General features: G+C 34.1%; 1 protein-coding gene across 17 annotated transcripts; it reads left to right on the forward strand.

The window, feature by feature from the left end:
- The first annotated feature begins 983 nt into the window (after positions 1 to 983).
- On the forward strand, positions 984 to 15,504 carry LOC6585807 (calcium/calmodulin-dependent protein kinase type II alpha chain). Of its 17 annotated transcripts, none has more exons than XM_015160740.3 (15): positions 1,022 to 1,565; positions 1,633 to 1,727; positions 1,786 to 1,845; positions 2,954 to 3,008; positions 4,358 to 4,683; positions 4,758 to 4,852; positions 5,084 to 5,206; positions 5,281 to 5,407; positions 6,460 to 6,552; positions 7,742 to 7,798; positions 11,506 to 11,574; positions 13,700 to 13,778; positions 13,862 to 13,956; positions 14,035 to 14,149; positions 14,849 to 15,504. In XM_015160740.3, exons 1-15 carry the CDS (start codon positions 1,501 to 1,503, stop codon positions 14,991 to 14,993), a joined length of 1,599 nt encoding a protein of 532 aa, XP_015016226.1. In that variant the 5' UTR covers positions 1,022 to 1,500; the 3' UTR covers positions 14,994 to 15,504. The 17 variants fall into 17 exon arrangements, 15 of the variants coding, with proteins under 15 accessions (XP_043863061.1, XP_043863063.1, XP_043863062.1 ...); XM_002011397.4 differs by having other exon boundaries at positions 1,052 to 1,565; positions 13,703 to 13,778; XR_006356604.1 differs by lacking the exons at positions 13,862 to 13,956; positions 14,035 to 14,149; positions 14,849 to 15,504 and adding exons at positions 9,485 to 9,673; positions 9,805 to 9,863 and having other exon boundaries at positions 997 to 1,565; positions 13,700 to 13,731.
- Positions 15,505 to 17,897: the final 2,393 nt, after the last annotated feature.

The raw sequence follows: 17,897 nt of genomic DNA on the forward strand, positions 1-17,897 counted from the left end.
GTTGTCATGTCAACTGCGATTACTTTTGGCACTAATAGAAATGCATGTACATAGGGTGACCATCTGGGGCGGAGCTCAATCCGGGACTGTCAACAACTAGCAACCCCTCCATTTTAAATTAATCATTTGTCACACAGATTCACACATACATTCAACTTTTACTTTCTTCATATTTAGCATAATTACATTGTCTTGGGACATTCTTATAATGAATACATCCTTATATTTAATTGTTATTATATTCATGATTACCTGACATGTCGACAAAATTAAATTGAACTATGTATATGGATGTTTTTAACATTCTGTACCAGTAACTTATTTCTTTCGTCTGACCACTGTGTCTTTAGTAAGAAAAAACCCTTTCGAAATTTGCGCATTTTGCGCTGGAATCGCATGCAGGATTTGAGCTATTTTTAATACTTCCGAGTAACAACACGAGTATACTGTACTACCATATCTGCGTTGTTTTTCTAAACAAAAAATTCTCGACTTATCTCGACACAAACTTCTTCAAGTTTGCATTTTGTCAAAATGACTATTTTTTTTATCGAAACAATAGAAAACCGGGACAATTTCGTGTCAGGTCGGGACACCGGGACATTACCTCCAAAAGCGGGACATATCCCGGAATTCCAGGGCGGATGGTCACCCTACATGTACATATATGTATATGTATATGAAGGTACAAAAGCGGTGCAGCATTATTTTCATTGTTTTAAAGGCTTAAATTAATAAATGAAAAATATTGACAATCAATAATGTAAATATTATTTGATTATTTTTAGCAAAAGGTATGTTTGTTTTCATTTCATTTCTTCAACAAATTTTTCGTTGCAAGGGCAGTGTTGAAACTGCCCTACAAGCAAATCACAGCTAGACCAGTGTGACCGTAACTAAATTAGAGTTTTTGCTTTAAATACCACGTGAAAGTTCGATCGCATAAAATGTAAATATAACAGTATATTGTATTTTTACAATGTTCAATTATATTCAGCAGTGGTTATTTGAAAGAAGCAATTAATTTATTCAGAAGATGTTTTGAATGATTTAGTTTGACACAAGAGGAGTACTATAAAGAAAGTATAAATTGCAGTTGTGTGTTTCTAAATGCTTAACATCGAGTATTAAGTGTTTAGTATTTTGTGTTTTAAAAGCTTGATCATTCGGTATGATCGTGTGATTGATTAGCCGATCTTTTGCGTTCATTAAAACTTTGGCGATAAATAAAGATTGGAGAAACAAGAAAATAATAAAAAATGTATGAATATATTGTACTTATTTTAAAAGATTATAATCGAGTCGGAATAGAACTACTAAGTGCGTAATCAGCGGAAAGAATTTATATATTTTAATAACAAAGCTCTACGGCGAAATTCAGCCGGCAAACTTCTGAAAAAAAAAGAAAAACAAATTATTTACATACATCTGTCAAAGAAGTCCATACAGGCTCTTAATTGATACACACACACAATAGATTTTCTCAAGTGTGCTATCGCGATGGCTGCTCCAGCAGCCTGTACGCGTTTTTCGGACAATTACGACATCAAAGAGGAGCTCGGAAAGTAAGTGAACTTCCCAAATTTTTGGGATGTTTTGTTCGTTTAAAATGAAATATCAATTTGATTTCAGGGGTGCTTTTTCAATAGTAAAAAGATGTGTCCAAAAGTCAACAGGATTCGAATTTGCGGCCAAGATTATAAATACCAAGAAGCTAACAGCAAGGGGTGAGTAACTTATAAGTTAATCCAGGTTGTAACTGTAAACTGGATTTTTTTCTTATAGATTTTCAAAAGCTGGAGCGCGAAGCCAGGATTTGTCGGAAGTTACATCACCCTAATATTGGTATATCATAACTTGATAGACGTACACATATTTACCCATATAGCGCGTTATTTTTTGGCCAGTAGAATAGGAGAAGTATTTCGACTGTATACCAATGGAAGAGATAGATATCAGTTCATTTTAAAACGCCATATATATATATATATTTACTACTATATATATATACTATATAAACGTATATATATGTATGAAACAATTGAAACTTGAACTATGACGGTTTTACGAAAATATAAGTATTCAAAGGAGGTCTAATAGGCCTTGTAAATGTATTCTTTGTAAGATGACGAGCTGAAAGATTTAGTCACGTACATATATCCGTCCGTATGAACGCAACCAACTAGGAGCTACAATCTATGGATATGAAATTTTAAATCTGTATGTTTATTTTCTTGTATACCATGTACTACAAGAATATAATTTATTTTTGTACCCTGAACCCATTGAAAATGGGAAATCAGGATAAATTGGTTTTGTTGAAATGTATGCAACAGGCGAAGCACAAAGTATATATATTCTTGATCAGGGCGACGAGCTGAGTCGAATTGGCCCTGTCCGTCCGTCTGTCCGTATGTATGAACGCGGCGATCTCAGAAGATATAAGAGCTAGAGACTCGATTTTTTTTTAATGTCCGTATATATAGCGCGCATATCGAGCTTCGAGAGTCTCCAAATGTTTAATATATATTTAAATGCATTTTATACAATTTTTGTTAAAATTTATCCCCCACCCCTATATCCACCCCGTCAACCTCACCTATGTAAAGGGCGTATTTCAAATACTAGAGACTTGTGCTTTGCATATCCATGTTATAATAATCTGAAAGTTTCATGAAGAAATTAAATCCACAAGAAAAGTTATTAAAGAATTAAATTTCCATAGTGAGCCCACACTGTAGCCAATGCGTGTTTATGCATGCATATGCCTGTGTGTGTGCATATGCGAATAATTATTGCTCGAAGGGTTCAGGGGATCTCGTAGTTGAGTAGTCTCGACTAGAGCTTTCTTACTTGTTATATGTACATGTTGTCCACAGATTAAATGCACTAGAATTATATTAAAGGTGTTCTGAAATAATAATAAATATATTATTGACCTTGTACCTTACAGTTCGATTGCATGACAGCATACAGGAGGAAAATTACCATTACCTTGTGTTTGATCTGTAAGTATACATATAAATAGACAACCACATTAACGTATATAAATATATATATTCTGCGAGAAACGAGAATCTATCTGTATATATTTATATACAGTGGAATCCTGTTATAGCGACGCTCAAGGGACCGACGATTTTACATCGCTATATCCAACAATTATTTAAAAATAATTTTTTTTTTACGGTTGCCGTGTTCGTAATAGGTTTAAAATAACACAATTTAATTTTTTAATCAAAACATTTTTTAAACTTATTTCAATAACATGACTTTCCTTCAAATGCCTCCAAAACGCTAGGTGCTGTCACTTCTTTATTTTGACGTCCGACGTTGTCGTCGCTATAAAATTTTTTCACGTTTCCTTTTTATACCCTGAACTCTGCTTGGAGGGTTCAGGGTCTCTCCTACTCGAGCAGTCTCGACTGGAGCCTTCTTACTTGTTTTTAATTTTGATCAGGTATGCATTAAATTTGACTTGGCTCTTTCATATAAGTTTTTATGGGAACCAACCATGACATTGAATTTTCGTCGACATAACCGGTTGGACGCTTTAAGCGGGGTCTCTATATCCGGATTCCACTGTATTTATCGCAGAATGTTGAAAAATAGCTGGCATTGAAGCCGAATGGATTTTGACTATTGTTTTTTGAGATTCATAGTTCATCCTTTTCCGCTCGAACAAAATCCTCGACACTTAATTATTTATATGTATATAGTATGAAAAAAACAAAATTGAAAAAAAAATATTCAAATTCGATTCAAAAAAGAAGTTTTGTATCTATTCAGAGTAGGTCAACGTCAACGTCCAAGCTATTGGAAAAAAGTTAGGAAACGAAAAGCAAATCGTAAAGAAGACACGATATAAAAAAAGAAGCAGAAAACGAAAACGAAAGACGCTTAAAAGGAAAAGGAAGAACCGCATAATGAAACAAGAGAGTAGGGAAGAGGTAAAGGCAAAAAGAAGTTAAGAAAAGGGAAGAAGTAATAACATCTTAACATTGCAAAAAAGGAACGGATTTGGGCCACAGATTAAGGAAAAAAATTAAAGGAAAAAGGCAGGAAACAAACTAGATAAAGCAAAGCAAAGAATATATAGAATAACAGACCTAAGTGCCCAAATGAGGAGATAAAACACACGACGTTTGTTTGACTTAAATAGCATTAAATTAGCCGCTTATAATTAGTTAATTAGTCAAGCATATTCAGTAAAGCTATCAGCTGATACAATCACTTTTCAGAATAGCAAGCTGAAGCTAGATGAAGGAAACAAACCACAATTCTAAACTGATTTCGAAACGAAAAGAAAAAGAGAAAACCGAGAATTTGATTATACTAAATACATATATATTTACAGTGTAACTGGTGGTGAACTTTTCGAAGATATTGTGGCACGTGAATTTTATTCAGAGGCTGATGCATCGCATTGTATACAGCAAATATTGGAATCGGTCAATCACTGCCATCAGAACGGTGTTGTCCATCGAGATCTCAAGCCAGAGAATTTACTATTAGCAAGTAAGGCAAAGGGTGCAGCTGTGAAACTCGCGGACTTTGGTCTAGCCATTGAAGTGCAGGGTGATCATCAAGCCTGGTTTGGATTTGCCGGCACTCCAGGGTATCTGTCGCCAGAGGTATTGAAGAAAGAGCCTTATGGCAAATCGGTAGATATATGGGCATGTGGTAAGCTTCTTTGACATTAGTTCAATTACCTAATTTTCAATATTGCTTATTGATTATTTGTTTCATCCACATAGGCGTCATACTCTACATATTATTGGTCGGCTATCCCCCTTTTTGGGACGAGGATCAGCATCGATTGTATTCGCAGATAAAGGCAGGCGCTTACGATGTAAGGATGCATGTTTTATTCATATTTAATTTCATTACTATGGACAGACCTCGCAGACTAATCGTTTGAAATTGGGACGCTCTGAATCCGGATCGTTAACTGTAAACCGAAACGCTCATATACGTTCATACGGACGGAAAGACACACAGACACATAAGCGGACAGGGGTTATTTATAGTGATGCTGACTGCACTTCAATTTAATGTCGATCCCTTACACACTATATTGTAGTATCCATCACCCGAATGGGACACTGTGACGCCCGAGGCTAAGAATTTGATTAACCAAATGCTGACTGTAAACCCAAATAAGCGAATAACAGCAGCTGAAGCTCTAAAACACCCATGGATTTGTGTACGTATTGCCAGTGCCAAAGCTTTGTGGTCTGTTCTGTGAGCATCAATTTCAATCTTTCTCTCCATTTATAGCAAAGGGAACGTGTGGCTTCTGTGGTTCATCGCCAGGAAACTGTGGATTGTCTCAAAAAATTCAATGCTCGCCGCAAGCTAAAGGGCGCTATACTAACAACAATGCTTGCAACCAGGAACTTCTCTAGTAAGTAGATATATGGTGATCCAATGCGTGCCAATGCGTGTTTATGTGTGCGTGTGTGTGTGTGCATGTGCGAATAATTATTGAAATATCAGTTGCTCGAAGGGTTCAGGGAATCTCGTAGTCGGGCAGTCTCGACTAGAGCTTTCTTACTTGTTTGTTGAATAATTTCTTTTGTAAATGGACTATCTTCATGAAACTTTAATCATAATGTTTATATGATCACGCTCTGAAAGTTTGTATAATGGTTTCTTAAATGTATGTAACAAGCAGAAGGAGGCGTGGCAGTATATATATTCTTGATCCGGGCGACGAGCTGAGTCGATTTAGCTCTGTCCGTCTGTCCGTCGTTCCGTCTGTCTGTATGTTTTAACGCGTCGATCTCAGAAGATATAAGAGTTAGAGACTTGAAATTTGTTGAAATATCGATAACTTGCCCCGTTATTTTGTTATCGATTAAAAACATTATCGAAAACCAATAATAAATTTATATCTCCTACATCTTTTAAGCTAGAGTCTCCAAATTTTGTATGTATGCTTAAATGCATTTTATACAATTTCGGGTTTTTTCAAAATTTACCACCCATTTCTAATTCACCCCCTTACCCACATATTTGTAAAAGGCGTATTTCAAATACTAAGGACTTGTCCTTTGGCAAATACATACATATCTATGTTATATTCATAAGATATTCATGAAGATAGTCCATCCAGAAGAAAAGTTATTGAGCAATTCCTATAGGAAAGCCAACACTGCAGCCAATGCGTGTTTATGCGTGCGTACGTATGTCTGTGTGTGGGCGTGTATGTGTGCATATGCGAATAATTATTGAAATATCAGTTGCTCGAAGGGTTCAGGGGATCTCGTAGTCGGGTCGTCTCGACTAGAGCTTTCTTACTTGTTTTTATTATGGATCTTTGAGTTTTACAATTTTCAAAGAGAGTGTAATTCGAAGAATGTTATATATAGTTTATGGAAGTAGCCCCGCTTTCTTCAGGCCTATTAGCAAACCAAATACGAACTTAAAGTAAACCAATGTTACCGATCTTTATAGGCAGAAGTATGATCACTAAAAAGGGCGACGGCTCTCAAGTGAAGGAATCAACAGATTCGTCGAGCACAACATTGGAGGATGATGATGTCAAAGGTAAATATCTATACAGGAATTAAGTTGGTAGTTCTATTTGTACTCTTCCAATTTTGGAAATTCGAGCTCGAATTTCAGTTCTTATATGAGTGAAGTGAGGTTTCTATATGTGTTTAGGTGTTTCTAGGTCGTACGAACTAGTGATCTAGACAACCAAGATGTACTTTTTATGTATGATTCATAAAATGCCCATCTACTTGTCTCTATATATAAATTTACTCAGATAAGCCTTTTTTCCTTTAATTTTGTTCGCACGCATATTTTCTGTTCATATGGTAATATAGCTGTCGTAATGTGATTCTACTTGATTTGCCTGTATCTAAGTCTTTCTGTTCACTTATTTTTTGATGGAATGCTTAAGTATTACCTTTTCAATGAAACATATTTTTTATATATTTGCACATTTAACTCAATTTTTAGAGACTATATCTTTGTTTCATATAGCTTTAGGATACCCTTAAATATCGCTCAACATAACAATACATTCCGACTGTACAAACACTATCAGTAACTTCCCCTGACGAAGCTCTCTATTCACTATAAACCAGATCCAGACAGCCTTGTTCAGGAACTACAGAACTTGTTGTATTAATCGTTCCAGTTTATATGAAGCTCTGTCCGATAACCTGATACATCAAATTTACTATTTCTGAACAACAAATGTTTTACTTTGTAGAGAGAGCAAAATATGAGAAGAAAGATAAGTAGAAAAGCAGGTGGATAGGCACTAGAAGAGAGATAAAACGGCGAAGGAGGATCTGAAGAAAGAAGAGAAGGTCACGAGGACGAACAAGAAACTTTAAGGCTATAAGAAGAGAATATAAAGCAGAAATAAATGGAATCTGGAAGCTAGGAATTGTGAGCTAGAAGATATACAAGTCATAGCGAATATTAGCCGGTTGCACCCAACTGAATCGTTCCTACACCAGTTAATTCGTCACTATATATATTTTTACTATATATTTTTTCTATTGCTCTAATTACATTTAGTCAAGATCTTATGTGTTGTAAAAAGCCTTTTCCTTGATTTATTTCAACTATTAAAATTAAAAAAAAAAAAAAAAAAAAAAGATTCTTTATGTGAAAAGCTATCGTGAATCTATAAACTGGAGCAAATATTCAAAAGTATTGGAAAACAACAGATTTGCAACTATCAATTATGAAATATGTTTCATTTCGTTTTTTTTAGAAGATAAAAAAGGGATCGTTGATCGCAGTACCACAGTCATATCCAAAGACCCAGAAGGTAACATTTTCAGTTTGTTATTGTTATTATTATTATGTTTGTTATTATTTTAAATTTGTAGTTGTTTTTTGATTTTTCACACGCCTTTAAACATTAACCAAATACACAAGCAAAAATACAAACACAAACATTAACCAAAGCAAAACGATTTTCTCAGAAATAAATAAATATATATAAATACATATATATATATACCCATTTTGCTTCAGATTTAAGGGGATACGGTTGAGAACAGGTTCTGAGTTGAATACACATAGATATTACCATACAGTATGAGAGTTGATTATTAACTGAGCTTAATGCATTCTCTTCTGTCAAGTTGTTGGTCTTCATTGATTTAATTTTAATTTCAGTGATGGAGCTACTAACATTGGAATGAAATTTGGGGACGGCAAGGAATGAAAACATTTCATTCCATTCATTACAATTAGAACTGTCCAAACAGTCCCTTCCAAATATTTTATTGAATTGTGTTGAAGATTCCAAGGTTCTTCTCAATCGGAGTTCCTTTAATCTTGTTATTTGGAAAACAGAATTTTGATAATATTTAATATATATGTATATAATTTAAATATTTATATAGCAAACAATGTGTAATATATTTATTTATATATACATATATATCAAAGTTCCCAAAATTATATTGTACAGATATAATTAATTATATATACTAAGCATATATATATTTACAAGCAGGTAACGGTCGCCACGTATTAGATACATACATATATATTTACATACACTCATCTATACATATATCCTATATAGCCTTGCGATCAAATTTCACACTCACATTCAATTCGCACTGTGAGATGCTGACATTTGAACACAATTCAATCGTGTTTAAGCAAAATATACAAAAATTACAATTACAAATTAGAAATTATTATTTCGAAGGAGGAAATGGATATTAATTAATATCTGCAATTAGTTAACTGTTTTATCGATATTATTGAAACGATAGTAGCTATCAAGTATTTGACACAAAGCTAACATACGTATGCATGCCATTTGGTGGCCCACCACAGATATTTCCCCAATGCATAGTTCCTATAAGGATAGGGATAGATCATCAATTTGATCATGATCAAGAATATTTGTATATACTCTGGCACGTTTTCTTCTACCTGTTGCATGCAGATAACAAAGAAATTCGCATTTGCATTTGCATTACAATGGGCTCAGATCTGGCGACCATATAGTTTCAGCCATGCGTTGCCTATGTATACCAGAATATATTTAAAGCTTCAATTCGCTAGCGTCTTAAATACAGGAATATATAAGGAATATATTGTAATATATTCCTTACACGCGAGGGACGAACACTGCAGAAAAGAAATAAATAAACTCTACATTTCCTGAAATAAAAATATCATTTATTCGGCCACAAATAAAATAATAATCGTAAATATAGTATATGTGCTTTTCCTATTTCTTAAAGAAGGTGTTGAAATAAAGAACATGTACTCTGAAAAGGTTCGGCGAAACAATATGAAACATAACATGAAATGTATAGATTTGGAGCATTACTTATCTAGCTTAGAATCTGGAAGACGCAAGCGCTGCATGCTGAGCCAAGAACTTTGGATTTGTACTAATTAGAAAACTAGCAATACCAAATAAGCAATTGATCAGTGATATATGCATCTAGCTGATTCCACATAAATATTATTATTAAAACACTAGGCCACCAGACACAGAGCCCAGCTAAGTTAAAGGACCGAAAGTCTCATTGTAATCCTTCCTCGGTGCAATTGCCGTTCGGCATTGGGTACTCCAGAGTCGATGCCAATGCTATTGACAATAGGAATGCCAATAATTTTGCTAATGAAAGTTATATGAGTAATCAGAGACAGTCAAAGTTACGCCTCAGAGGTGAGTACGCAACTCCATTAAAGCTAGGCCACTTAACAAAGCTACAAAGTATACACATACTTACATGGCGTATACTTGGTGCATATCTATACATACACATGTTATATATTCTCTTCTCTGATCTATTGCAGATCGCATGTTACATTTTTGCTGTTTATCAAATAAAAATGGGAACTACTCAAATTGATACGTATGTATTTGTGTTTTATCAAACAACTCTTCGCTCGCTCGATCTACTCTGTTTCTCACTCGCTCTCTCTCTCTCTCTCGCTCTCTCTCTCTCTCTGTCTCTCTCTGGTATCGTACTCACCTCTGTATAGTAACTATATCCAGAAGCTAGATGTGTCTGTTGTGCTTAACATGTCGACCAGCTCTACTCTCTATGTATGAGAGCTAAGTACCCTAGTCATGTATGTAACTCCGCTCGTCTTGTAGACCCTAAATACTTTGCTACCCCTGCTTCAAGTAGGTTCCGTCTTTCCAAATTTGAGCACTGAGAAGGCTAAACAGGAACTTTTTCAACTCATATTTTGATACCCGAAAATATTTTCGGACTCTACAGATTCTAAGACAAAAATCAAAGCTACCAATAATTTTAATAAATGCTAAGTAAACTAAATAAAATTAATGAAAGAACTGAGAGAGCGCGGAGTGGTTAAAAAGTTTCTCCCTTACCTGTTTTAGTTTCCCAATTCCAAGGCACTAGTCTTTTAAAATAAAACTAGGAAACGTAAGGTTTGTCGCGACACAGATTGACACATTGGGAAATTTTTAAAAGGCTATGTAAATCGATATTTCGTAGGATCTGTATACACTTTTTTTAATGTCATATACTAATTTATTCCTTTAGGCTCATCTTAATAATTTTAGCTAAATTTCAAGACGATTGATCAAGCAGCCAATAATTAATATTTAGGATGACCCCCCTTATCTTTATACCCTGAACCCATTGAAAATGGGAAATCAGGGTATAATGTTTTTTTAACTGTATGTAACAGGCAGAAGGAGGCGTGGCAGACCCCACAGAGTATATATATTCTTGATCAGGGCGACGAGCTGAGTCGAATTGGCCCTGTCCGTCCGTCTGTCCGTATGTATGTACGCGTCGATTTCAGAAGATATAAGAGCTAGAGACTAGAAATTTTTTTTAAATGTTCGTATATACAGCGCGGATATCGAGTTTATCACCATTTTATACCATTTCGGGTTTTGTTAACATTTACCCCCCACCCCTATATCCACCTCTCACCCAATGTTTGTAAAAGGCGTATTTCAAATACTAGACACTTGTGCGTTGGCAAATACATGCATATACATGTTATATTTATAATCTGAAAGTTTAATGAAAAAATTTCATCCACAAGAAAAGTTATTGAACAATTAAGTTCCCATAGTAAACCACCACTGCAGCCCATGCGTGTTTATGTGTGGCTGCTTTTTGTGTGTGTGTATGGGAGTGTATGTGTGTGTGTGCGCGCGTGTTTCTTGTGTAAGCAGAAAGACGCGAAAAATGATTGAAATAGCTATTGCTCGAAGAGTTCAGAGGATTTCGTAGTCGAGCAGTCTCGACTCGGCTTTGTAATAATATAGTGTTTCCGGGCGTCAGAATACTCAAAATACTCAGAATACATGTGTATAGTTCAATTTTACACAACTCATACAAATACTTTACGAATATCAGTTGCACCCTCACACACTTTGCTTAGAGATTAACTCCCATTTTGTCGATGTTCTATATTTGCCTTATTATTATTTTGTTGAATTTGATATATATATATATATATATATATATATATACAAACGTATATTTTTAAAAACTGTGTGCGTTTTAGAAATAAGGATTGTGTGTCCTGCAAAAACTTGCCAGCAAATGTCAGGAAACTCCTCGCAATGCTCTTCAGGTACGTAAAAAGGGCTTTGCTTTTTGGAACATATCCTTCTTATCAGTCGCACATACTATACGTAGTATATATATGTTTCGATTTGCTTGATATGCATCAATTCTAATTGTATGTTCCCCAACGACCTAGCACATTGTGTATTACTCTTTATATACCAACCGCCTGCATGTTTCCTCTCTCTTCTTTTTAAGGTTTTTTATTTGTGTATATATTGTATATAAGTGATCAAATATATTTCTATTATTTTTGTATCGTGAACCATGGGCAGTTCAGGATATAATGGTTACAAGAGGCGGATTGGCGTGGAAACAGCTTACAATCTATAATGTATATAAATATATATATGTAATTACGTGGGCTTTTGTCATAATACTCCCATTTCTATAGCATATTTAAACCGCATAATATCTGGTTCCTTTCTATCTCCTAGTCTGACTTGTGCGCTCTTGTTGGTTTTTTTTTTACTCTGAACCCATTGAAAATGGTAAATCAGGGTATAATGGTTTTGTAAAAAGTTTGTAACAGGCAGAAGGAATCATCACAGGTCGACGAGCTGAGTCCGTCTGTTAGTTATAAGACCTAGTGACTTGAACCATATACAGTACAAGTTTATCTTAACTAACTTATCCGATATCGTTTTTATCAAGAATAAACTATACATTGATTTAGTTTTTTCAGTCTAATTTGAACAATATTAAACCTGGCGACTTCAGATTTACTGTGTATATACATATGAAAAATACGAAAATTTTGTAATTTCCAGATTTTGGATACCACACCCCCTTTCCCCTATATTATTGAACGTATTTAAAAAACTAAAGACTTGTGCATCGGAATATACATACATTTGAATATTATGATCACGTTGAAAGTTTCATGAAGATAGTCCTAATACAAATTCAACTGCTGCTTACTGCCCAGTTAGCAGAGCGCGTGCTTATGCGTGCGTGTAGATGCACGGGTATGTAGGTGTGCATAAATGAAATGCAGATTGATTAAAATATCAGCTTGGAGGGTTCAGGGTATCCCCAAGTCGAGCAGTCTCGACTAGAGCCTTTTTTCTTGTTTTCCATCTATTGTAGTTTCAGATTCGTAGCATAGAGCAGTATAGTGCTTCTTAGTTAATTAAATATTAAATTAAACATTTCCATAGAGGTAGCGTATGTATATATGATGATGGATGTGCAAATATATACACATAATGGGTCTATTAATTATCTGTTAATATTTAACATGTTTTAGTGGATCTCTAACTCATTCATAATAAACATTATTCTAAACAACACCTATCACAGTAAATGAGAAGGCATTAATTAAAATTACATCTATATGTACATTTCCCACTGTCTTCCTCTCTCGTGAATAAAATTGTGCTTGCATACCTTAAAAAATAATTTCATATATGTACAAATATATATATAATATTACTATGTTTGACTGAGATATAGAGCAAAACTACGAATTATCAGGAAAAACGAATAAGACAATGTTTGTCACTTTTCTATTTGATATATAATTTTTTTTTTAATTTTTTCATTTTAGATTTTTCAAAAATCTGAAAAAATTTAACAATTTAATTTGACGAAGGGAAATTAAAATTAAATGAAACTCTCCCAAAATTACTGAACCTAAAAATTTAAACTAGCTTTACTTGAAACTAGAATGTTCGAACATAGGTCTGTCGCACTTTTAGAGGCTGAATCTGAAAGATCGCCATAGAGAAATCATCGAGCTGACTGACCCAGGCATGACGACGGACTAAGACATGTCTTGAACCCAACTTTCAGCAGTAAACGAAACTCTCAAAACGTAGTTTTTGGCCTAATTATTATAATTTTGTATTAAGATTTAAGTATATACATATTAATTCATATATCACATTTATTATCATCGGTGCGTTGTTAGCTGGTTGGCTAGTTAGTTCGTTGGTTTGAACCGTTCAAGAATTGTAATTCTCATCCTTCGCCATACGTAATCGAAACTCATCCGTGGTTGTAATTTCGCTGTGCAATAATTACATAGCAAAATGCAAGTTGTTAACTATGCGCCTGTATAAATAGACCTCCTCTCATTGCTCTACTTTATTTAATTCAACAATTGAACACGACTCCACATGGGAACAAAGCAGCCAGACGACAGGAAATTATTAAGATCACAGAACAATTGATCGAAGCGATTAACAGCGGGGACTTCGATGGATATACGTAAGTGCTAAGATCTAAGCATTATCCCTAATTAATTTGTACTATATCTTGTGTCTTTTGAACTGATTTCTTGGCTCTTCCAGTAAGATATGTGATCCGCATTTAACTGCTTTCGAACCAGAAGCATTGGGCAATTTGGTTGAAGGAATCGACTTTCATAAATTCTATTTCGAGAATGGTAAAATACAAGTCAAACATATAATTGTCTACATGTATATACAAAAATGGATATATATATGGATCGTTTTTCTTACAGTGCTTGGTAAAAATTGCAAAGCCATTAATACAACAATTCTAAATCCGCACGTACATCTATTGGGTGAGGAAGCCGCTTGCATAGCCTATGTAAGACTTACACAATATATCGATAAGTAAGTACGACGCGCAAATACTCTCTACATTCCCTCCACGACTCCGATTGCATTGAGAAAGGCTCCGTTAAGATAACTCATCACGTATCACATTACTACATTCAGTCAGTCGAGCGCACTCGGAGATCCCGAATTGCAGTAGACCCTCGACTTTCCCCTTATGGAGGGGCCGACTACATTCGGGATTTGAACTGTCCTAATAAACGTTTGCATGGAAGAATCGATGAAGTATTCCTGCTTGCCGTGGGGGCAGTGAGTGGCAGTAGCTAATAATCTTTCTATCGATAGATATAGATAGAGTGGCAGGGGTGGCGTATGAGTATGTGTTTGTATAAACATTTGTTTCTATTGTCAGCACTGTGCTTCTCTCCAGATGGAGCGGGGCATACTTCCTCTATCTAGCGGGTGTAAATTCGCCCGTCCGCCTAGAATAGTCCAAGCTCGAATAAAACGAACTGCTCCTTGTCGACACCGGGAAAAATTTGTATTAATCGTAATACTTGTTCACGCTCCATTCCCAACCCCGGTACATCAAATGACCTGAGGGCGCGATTGACTCGGATGATCACCCTACTTTTGGACCTTTCGTAATTTAGGTCCTGCTCTTGACCTGGACCTGGAACGTGGAGCGTTTAGGACCCTCGACAGGGGCACTCTTCACTTGAACTCTAGCGCTAATAATAACTCTTGATATTTCAGGCAAGGACATGCACACACTCATCAGTCGGAGGAGACTCGCGTCTGGCACAGGCGCGACAACAAGTGGCAGAATGTTCACTTTCATCGAAGCGCATCTGGCAAAATAAGCGGGGCAACGACTTTCGATTTTATACCACAAAAGTAGATAGAGGCAGAAAGCGAGCGGAAGAATTTCAATGATGGGTCGATCAATCAACTATGATCGAAGTGTGTGTTTTAAACTTACCACTCAATAAACAGCAAAGAGATCTGAACCAAAAATACGAATGGATTATGAAAAAGTCAACTTTGTTTTCTATATTATTTTTGTAAGATCCAATTTGATTCGAAAAAGATTCAAAAAGATAACACACAGATTTATGTAACGTCTTTTTTAAAATTATATATTGTACTAAGAAGAAAACTAAAAGAGAAACAAAGTGAATGTTATTAATAATAGTCGCAGCATAAACAAAAGATTTCCCTAGTAGAAATCCATTCGATCGAATAAGTCAATAGTAGTACACCCAAAAAAGAGTAAAAACAAACGAAATACAATTTGTGCCCAAATACCAAGCAGAAGAGGGGAGTTTTTCTGAAATAGAATGTATATGATTCAGCAATATCTCTATGGATTCATTCTAAATACACACGCACATACGCACACACACACATCATTATCCGTCTCTGCATCTTATATATAAATATATATATGTTTATGTTGATTGTATTTGGTGTATATATGTAAGTATGTATAAATTATACGTACGTACACCTTATTTAATATATACACGAAAAAAAGATTTAACAAAATTTAAGATGAGACACTAACACGATTAAGAAACCCTCAAATTTTAAATATTAAAAAGTTGGTATATATATATATATATATATATATATATATATATATATATATATATATATAACTATATATTAGTTAGTTTGGTTGGAAACAACAAAAACACACACACACTGCTTTGTGTGTAGTGAAATCAAACCTAGGGAAAGAAAAATTGCATTCACGCGCATAATGAATTATAAAGAAAATTATACGAAGCATAATGCTTTCACACGATATTGCGAAGCATTAGTTAATATATTTAATAAAATAAAATACTAAGCATTTACAAATTTTATTATACCAAAAACGCAATGAACAGAATAACAGCTAATTATTATAAAACTATGGAAAAAGAAAACAAGCTACAAATGATTGGTATCTGAGTTGAATTCGAATCTGAGCAAGTAGTCGTCTGCTGGTCACAGGGTTGCTCGACTGGCAGATACCTTACTAAACATATGATATGAGTTGTGGCTGACTTGGTTGCGCATAGCTCGAAATGTGAACATGGTTTTATCAATTCGAGGCGAGCACTTCTCCGCTAGACACCAACTACTCGGCAATTGATAACTAGTGAGCTACTTAATTAGGTCTCTCAATGATTTTTCCAACTTATCTTGATTTATGCTGCGGAGGATCTCATAAGTTAGCCGTTCAAGACTAAATCTACCACTGATATTGAAGAAGTTTATATACATATATAGGGCTTCATCATCTTCATCATTACATAAAGATATCTGAAGAATTCAGTAGATCTTGAATAGAATTTGATATAAGTTCAGGGTATATATGTAAAATTATCAAATTATTCAAGTTTTAGTTATGGTACTATAAAAAATAACAAAATAATATAAAATTAAATTTTTTAAAAATCTGAAAAATCAAAAATTATTATGAATTATATTATTATATAAATGTGTATTTCATCTATTTAACAAAATTTAGTAAAAGGCCTAAAAACTTCACGTTTTAGAAATGCAAATTCAATTCAAAATCCCTCAAAACTCAAATATAAATATACAAAACTAAAATAAAAAACAATTACGAAGCTCTTAATAATATATACCTATATACATATAAAGAATTTCAGATTAAATGAATAATATTCTATATATAAAGATTTCAATGTTGTTCATTACATAAAAGAAAACGTATGTCAACTAAAAGAAAACAGAAAGAAAAACGTTATACACATTATATATGCCAGTTACAATACTTTTTCAACTATGTTTTAAATTTAAATACTTAAAAAACAAAGAAAAAATCTAAAAATACCTATTTTGAAACTTATAAAAAACTTTGATTTTTAAATCTGTTTATAAACATATTTTAAGCAACGTAAGAAAGGCGAAAAGTTCAAAATATCTCGTCGATCTAGTCAAAATCCTTAGGCTTGGGAAATGTTTCAGTCATAGTCGATCGTTTGGTTAATATTAATAAAATATATATCTATAATATATCGATGAAGTTACCTGTATGGAAAGAACTGCAGCTACGGCGGACCGTGCATTGCACTGATAAAACAACCCAGCCTTTACATTTGTCCGACTTCTCCGATACATGATACAAATTATTTTGTTCTCTGATTTTGATAGTTCAATAGGTTCCTCTAAGAAAGTCATTCGATAAGTCAGCAATACCCACATATATTACTAGATGGATGAGGATATATGGCTTGAGCACACTGACGGACATTACAGATCATATCATCTACATATATGTATCTACATAGTAAATATTAGTGTGTATGTATGTATATATGTATGTTTGAGAGTCTGTTAAAATATTTTCTGGCTATGCAAGGTTATGGAGAACAAAATATGACTTTGATAAAAACTAAATCATTTACTTTGATACAAACACACATACGTTTTATGTGAATGGAATTTATGAATATGGACACACACACAGATGCTAGATTCGCACGTCCACGCACACAAATTTCAACTATAAGCGGAAAGGACATTCGGAATCCATATACATAGATAATGTTAATGCTGTTAAATGTCGTGTATGCATGTTCAATTAATCCAAGGCAACGGGAGTACGTTTATTATCGATAATTTTCTAGTACTTAAACGTTTTCTTAAATTATCTAAATCCAAAGAAATATAAAATACAAAACATTATACATAATATGATCATATATTAAGAATAAATCACAAAACCAAAAACAACAAAGAAATTTATATACAATGATAAAGCACATTATGAGATAGAATTGTATCA

This window comes from Drosophila mojavensis, unplaced genomic scaffold (genome assembly GCF_018153725.1).
Source record: "Drosophila mojavensis isolate 15081-1352.22 unplaced genomic scaffold, ASM1815372v1 contig_151, whole genome shotgun sequence".
Lineage (NCBI taxonomy): Eukaryota > Metazoa > Arthropoda > Insecta > Diptera > Drosophilidae > Drosophila > Drosophila mojavensis.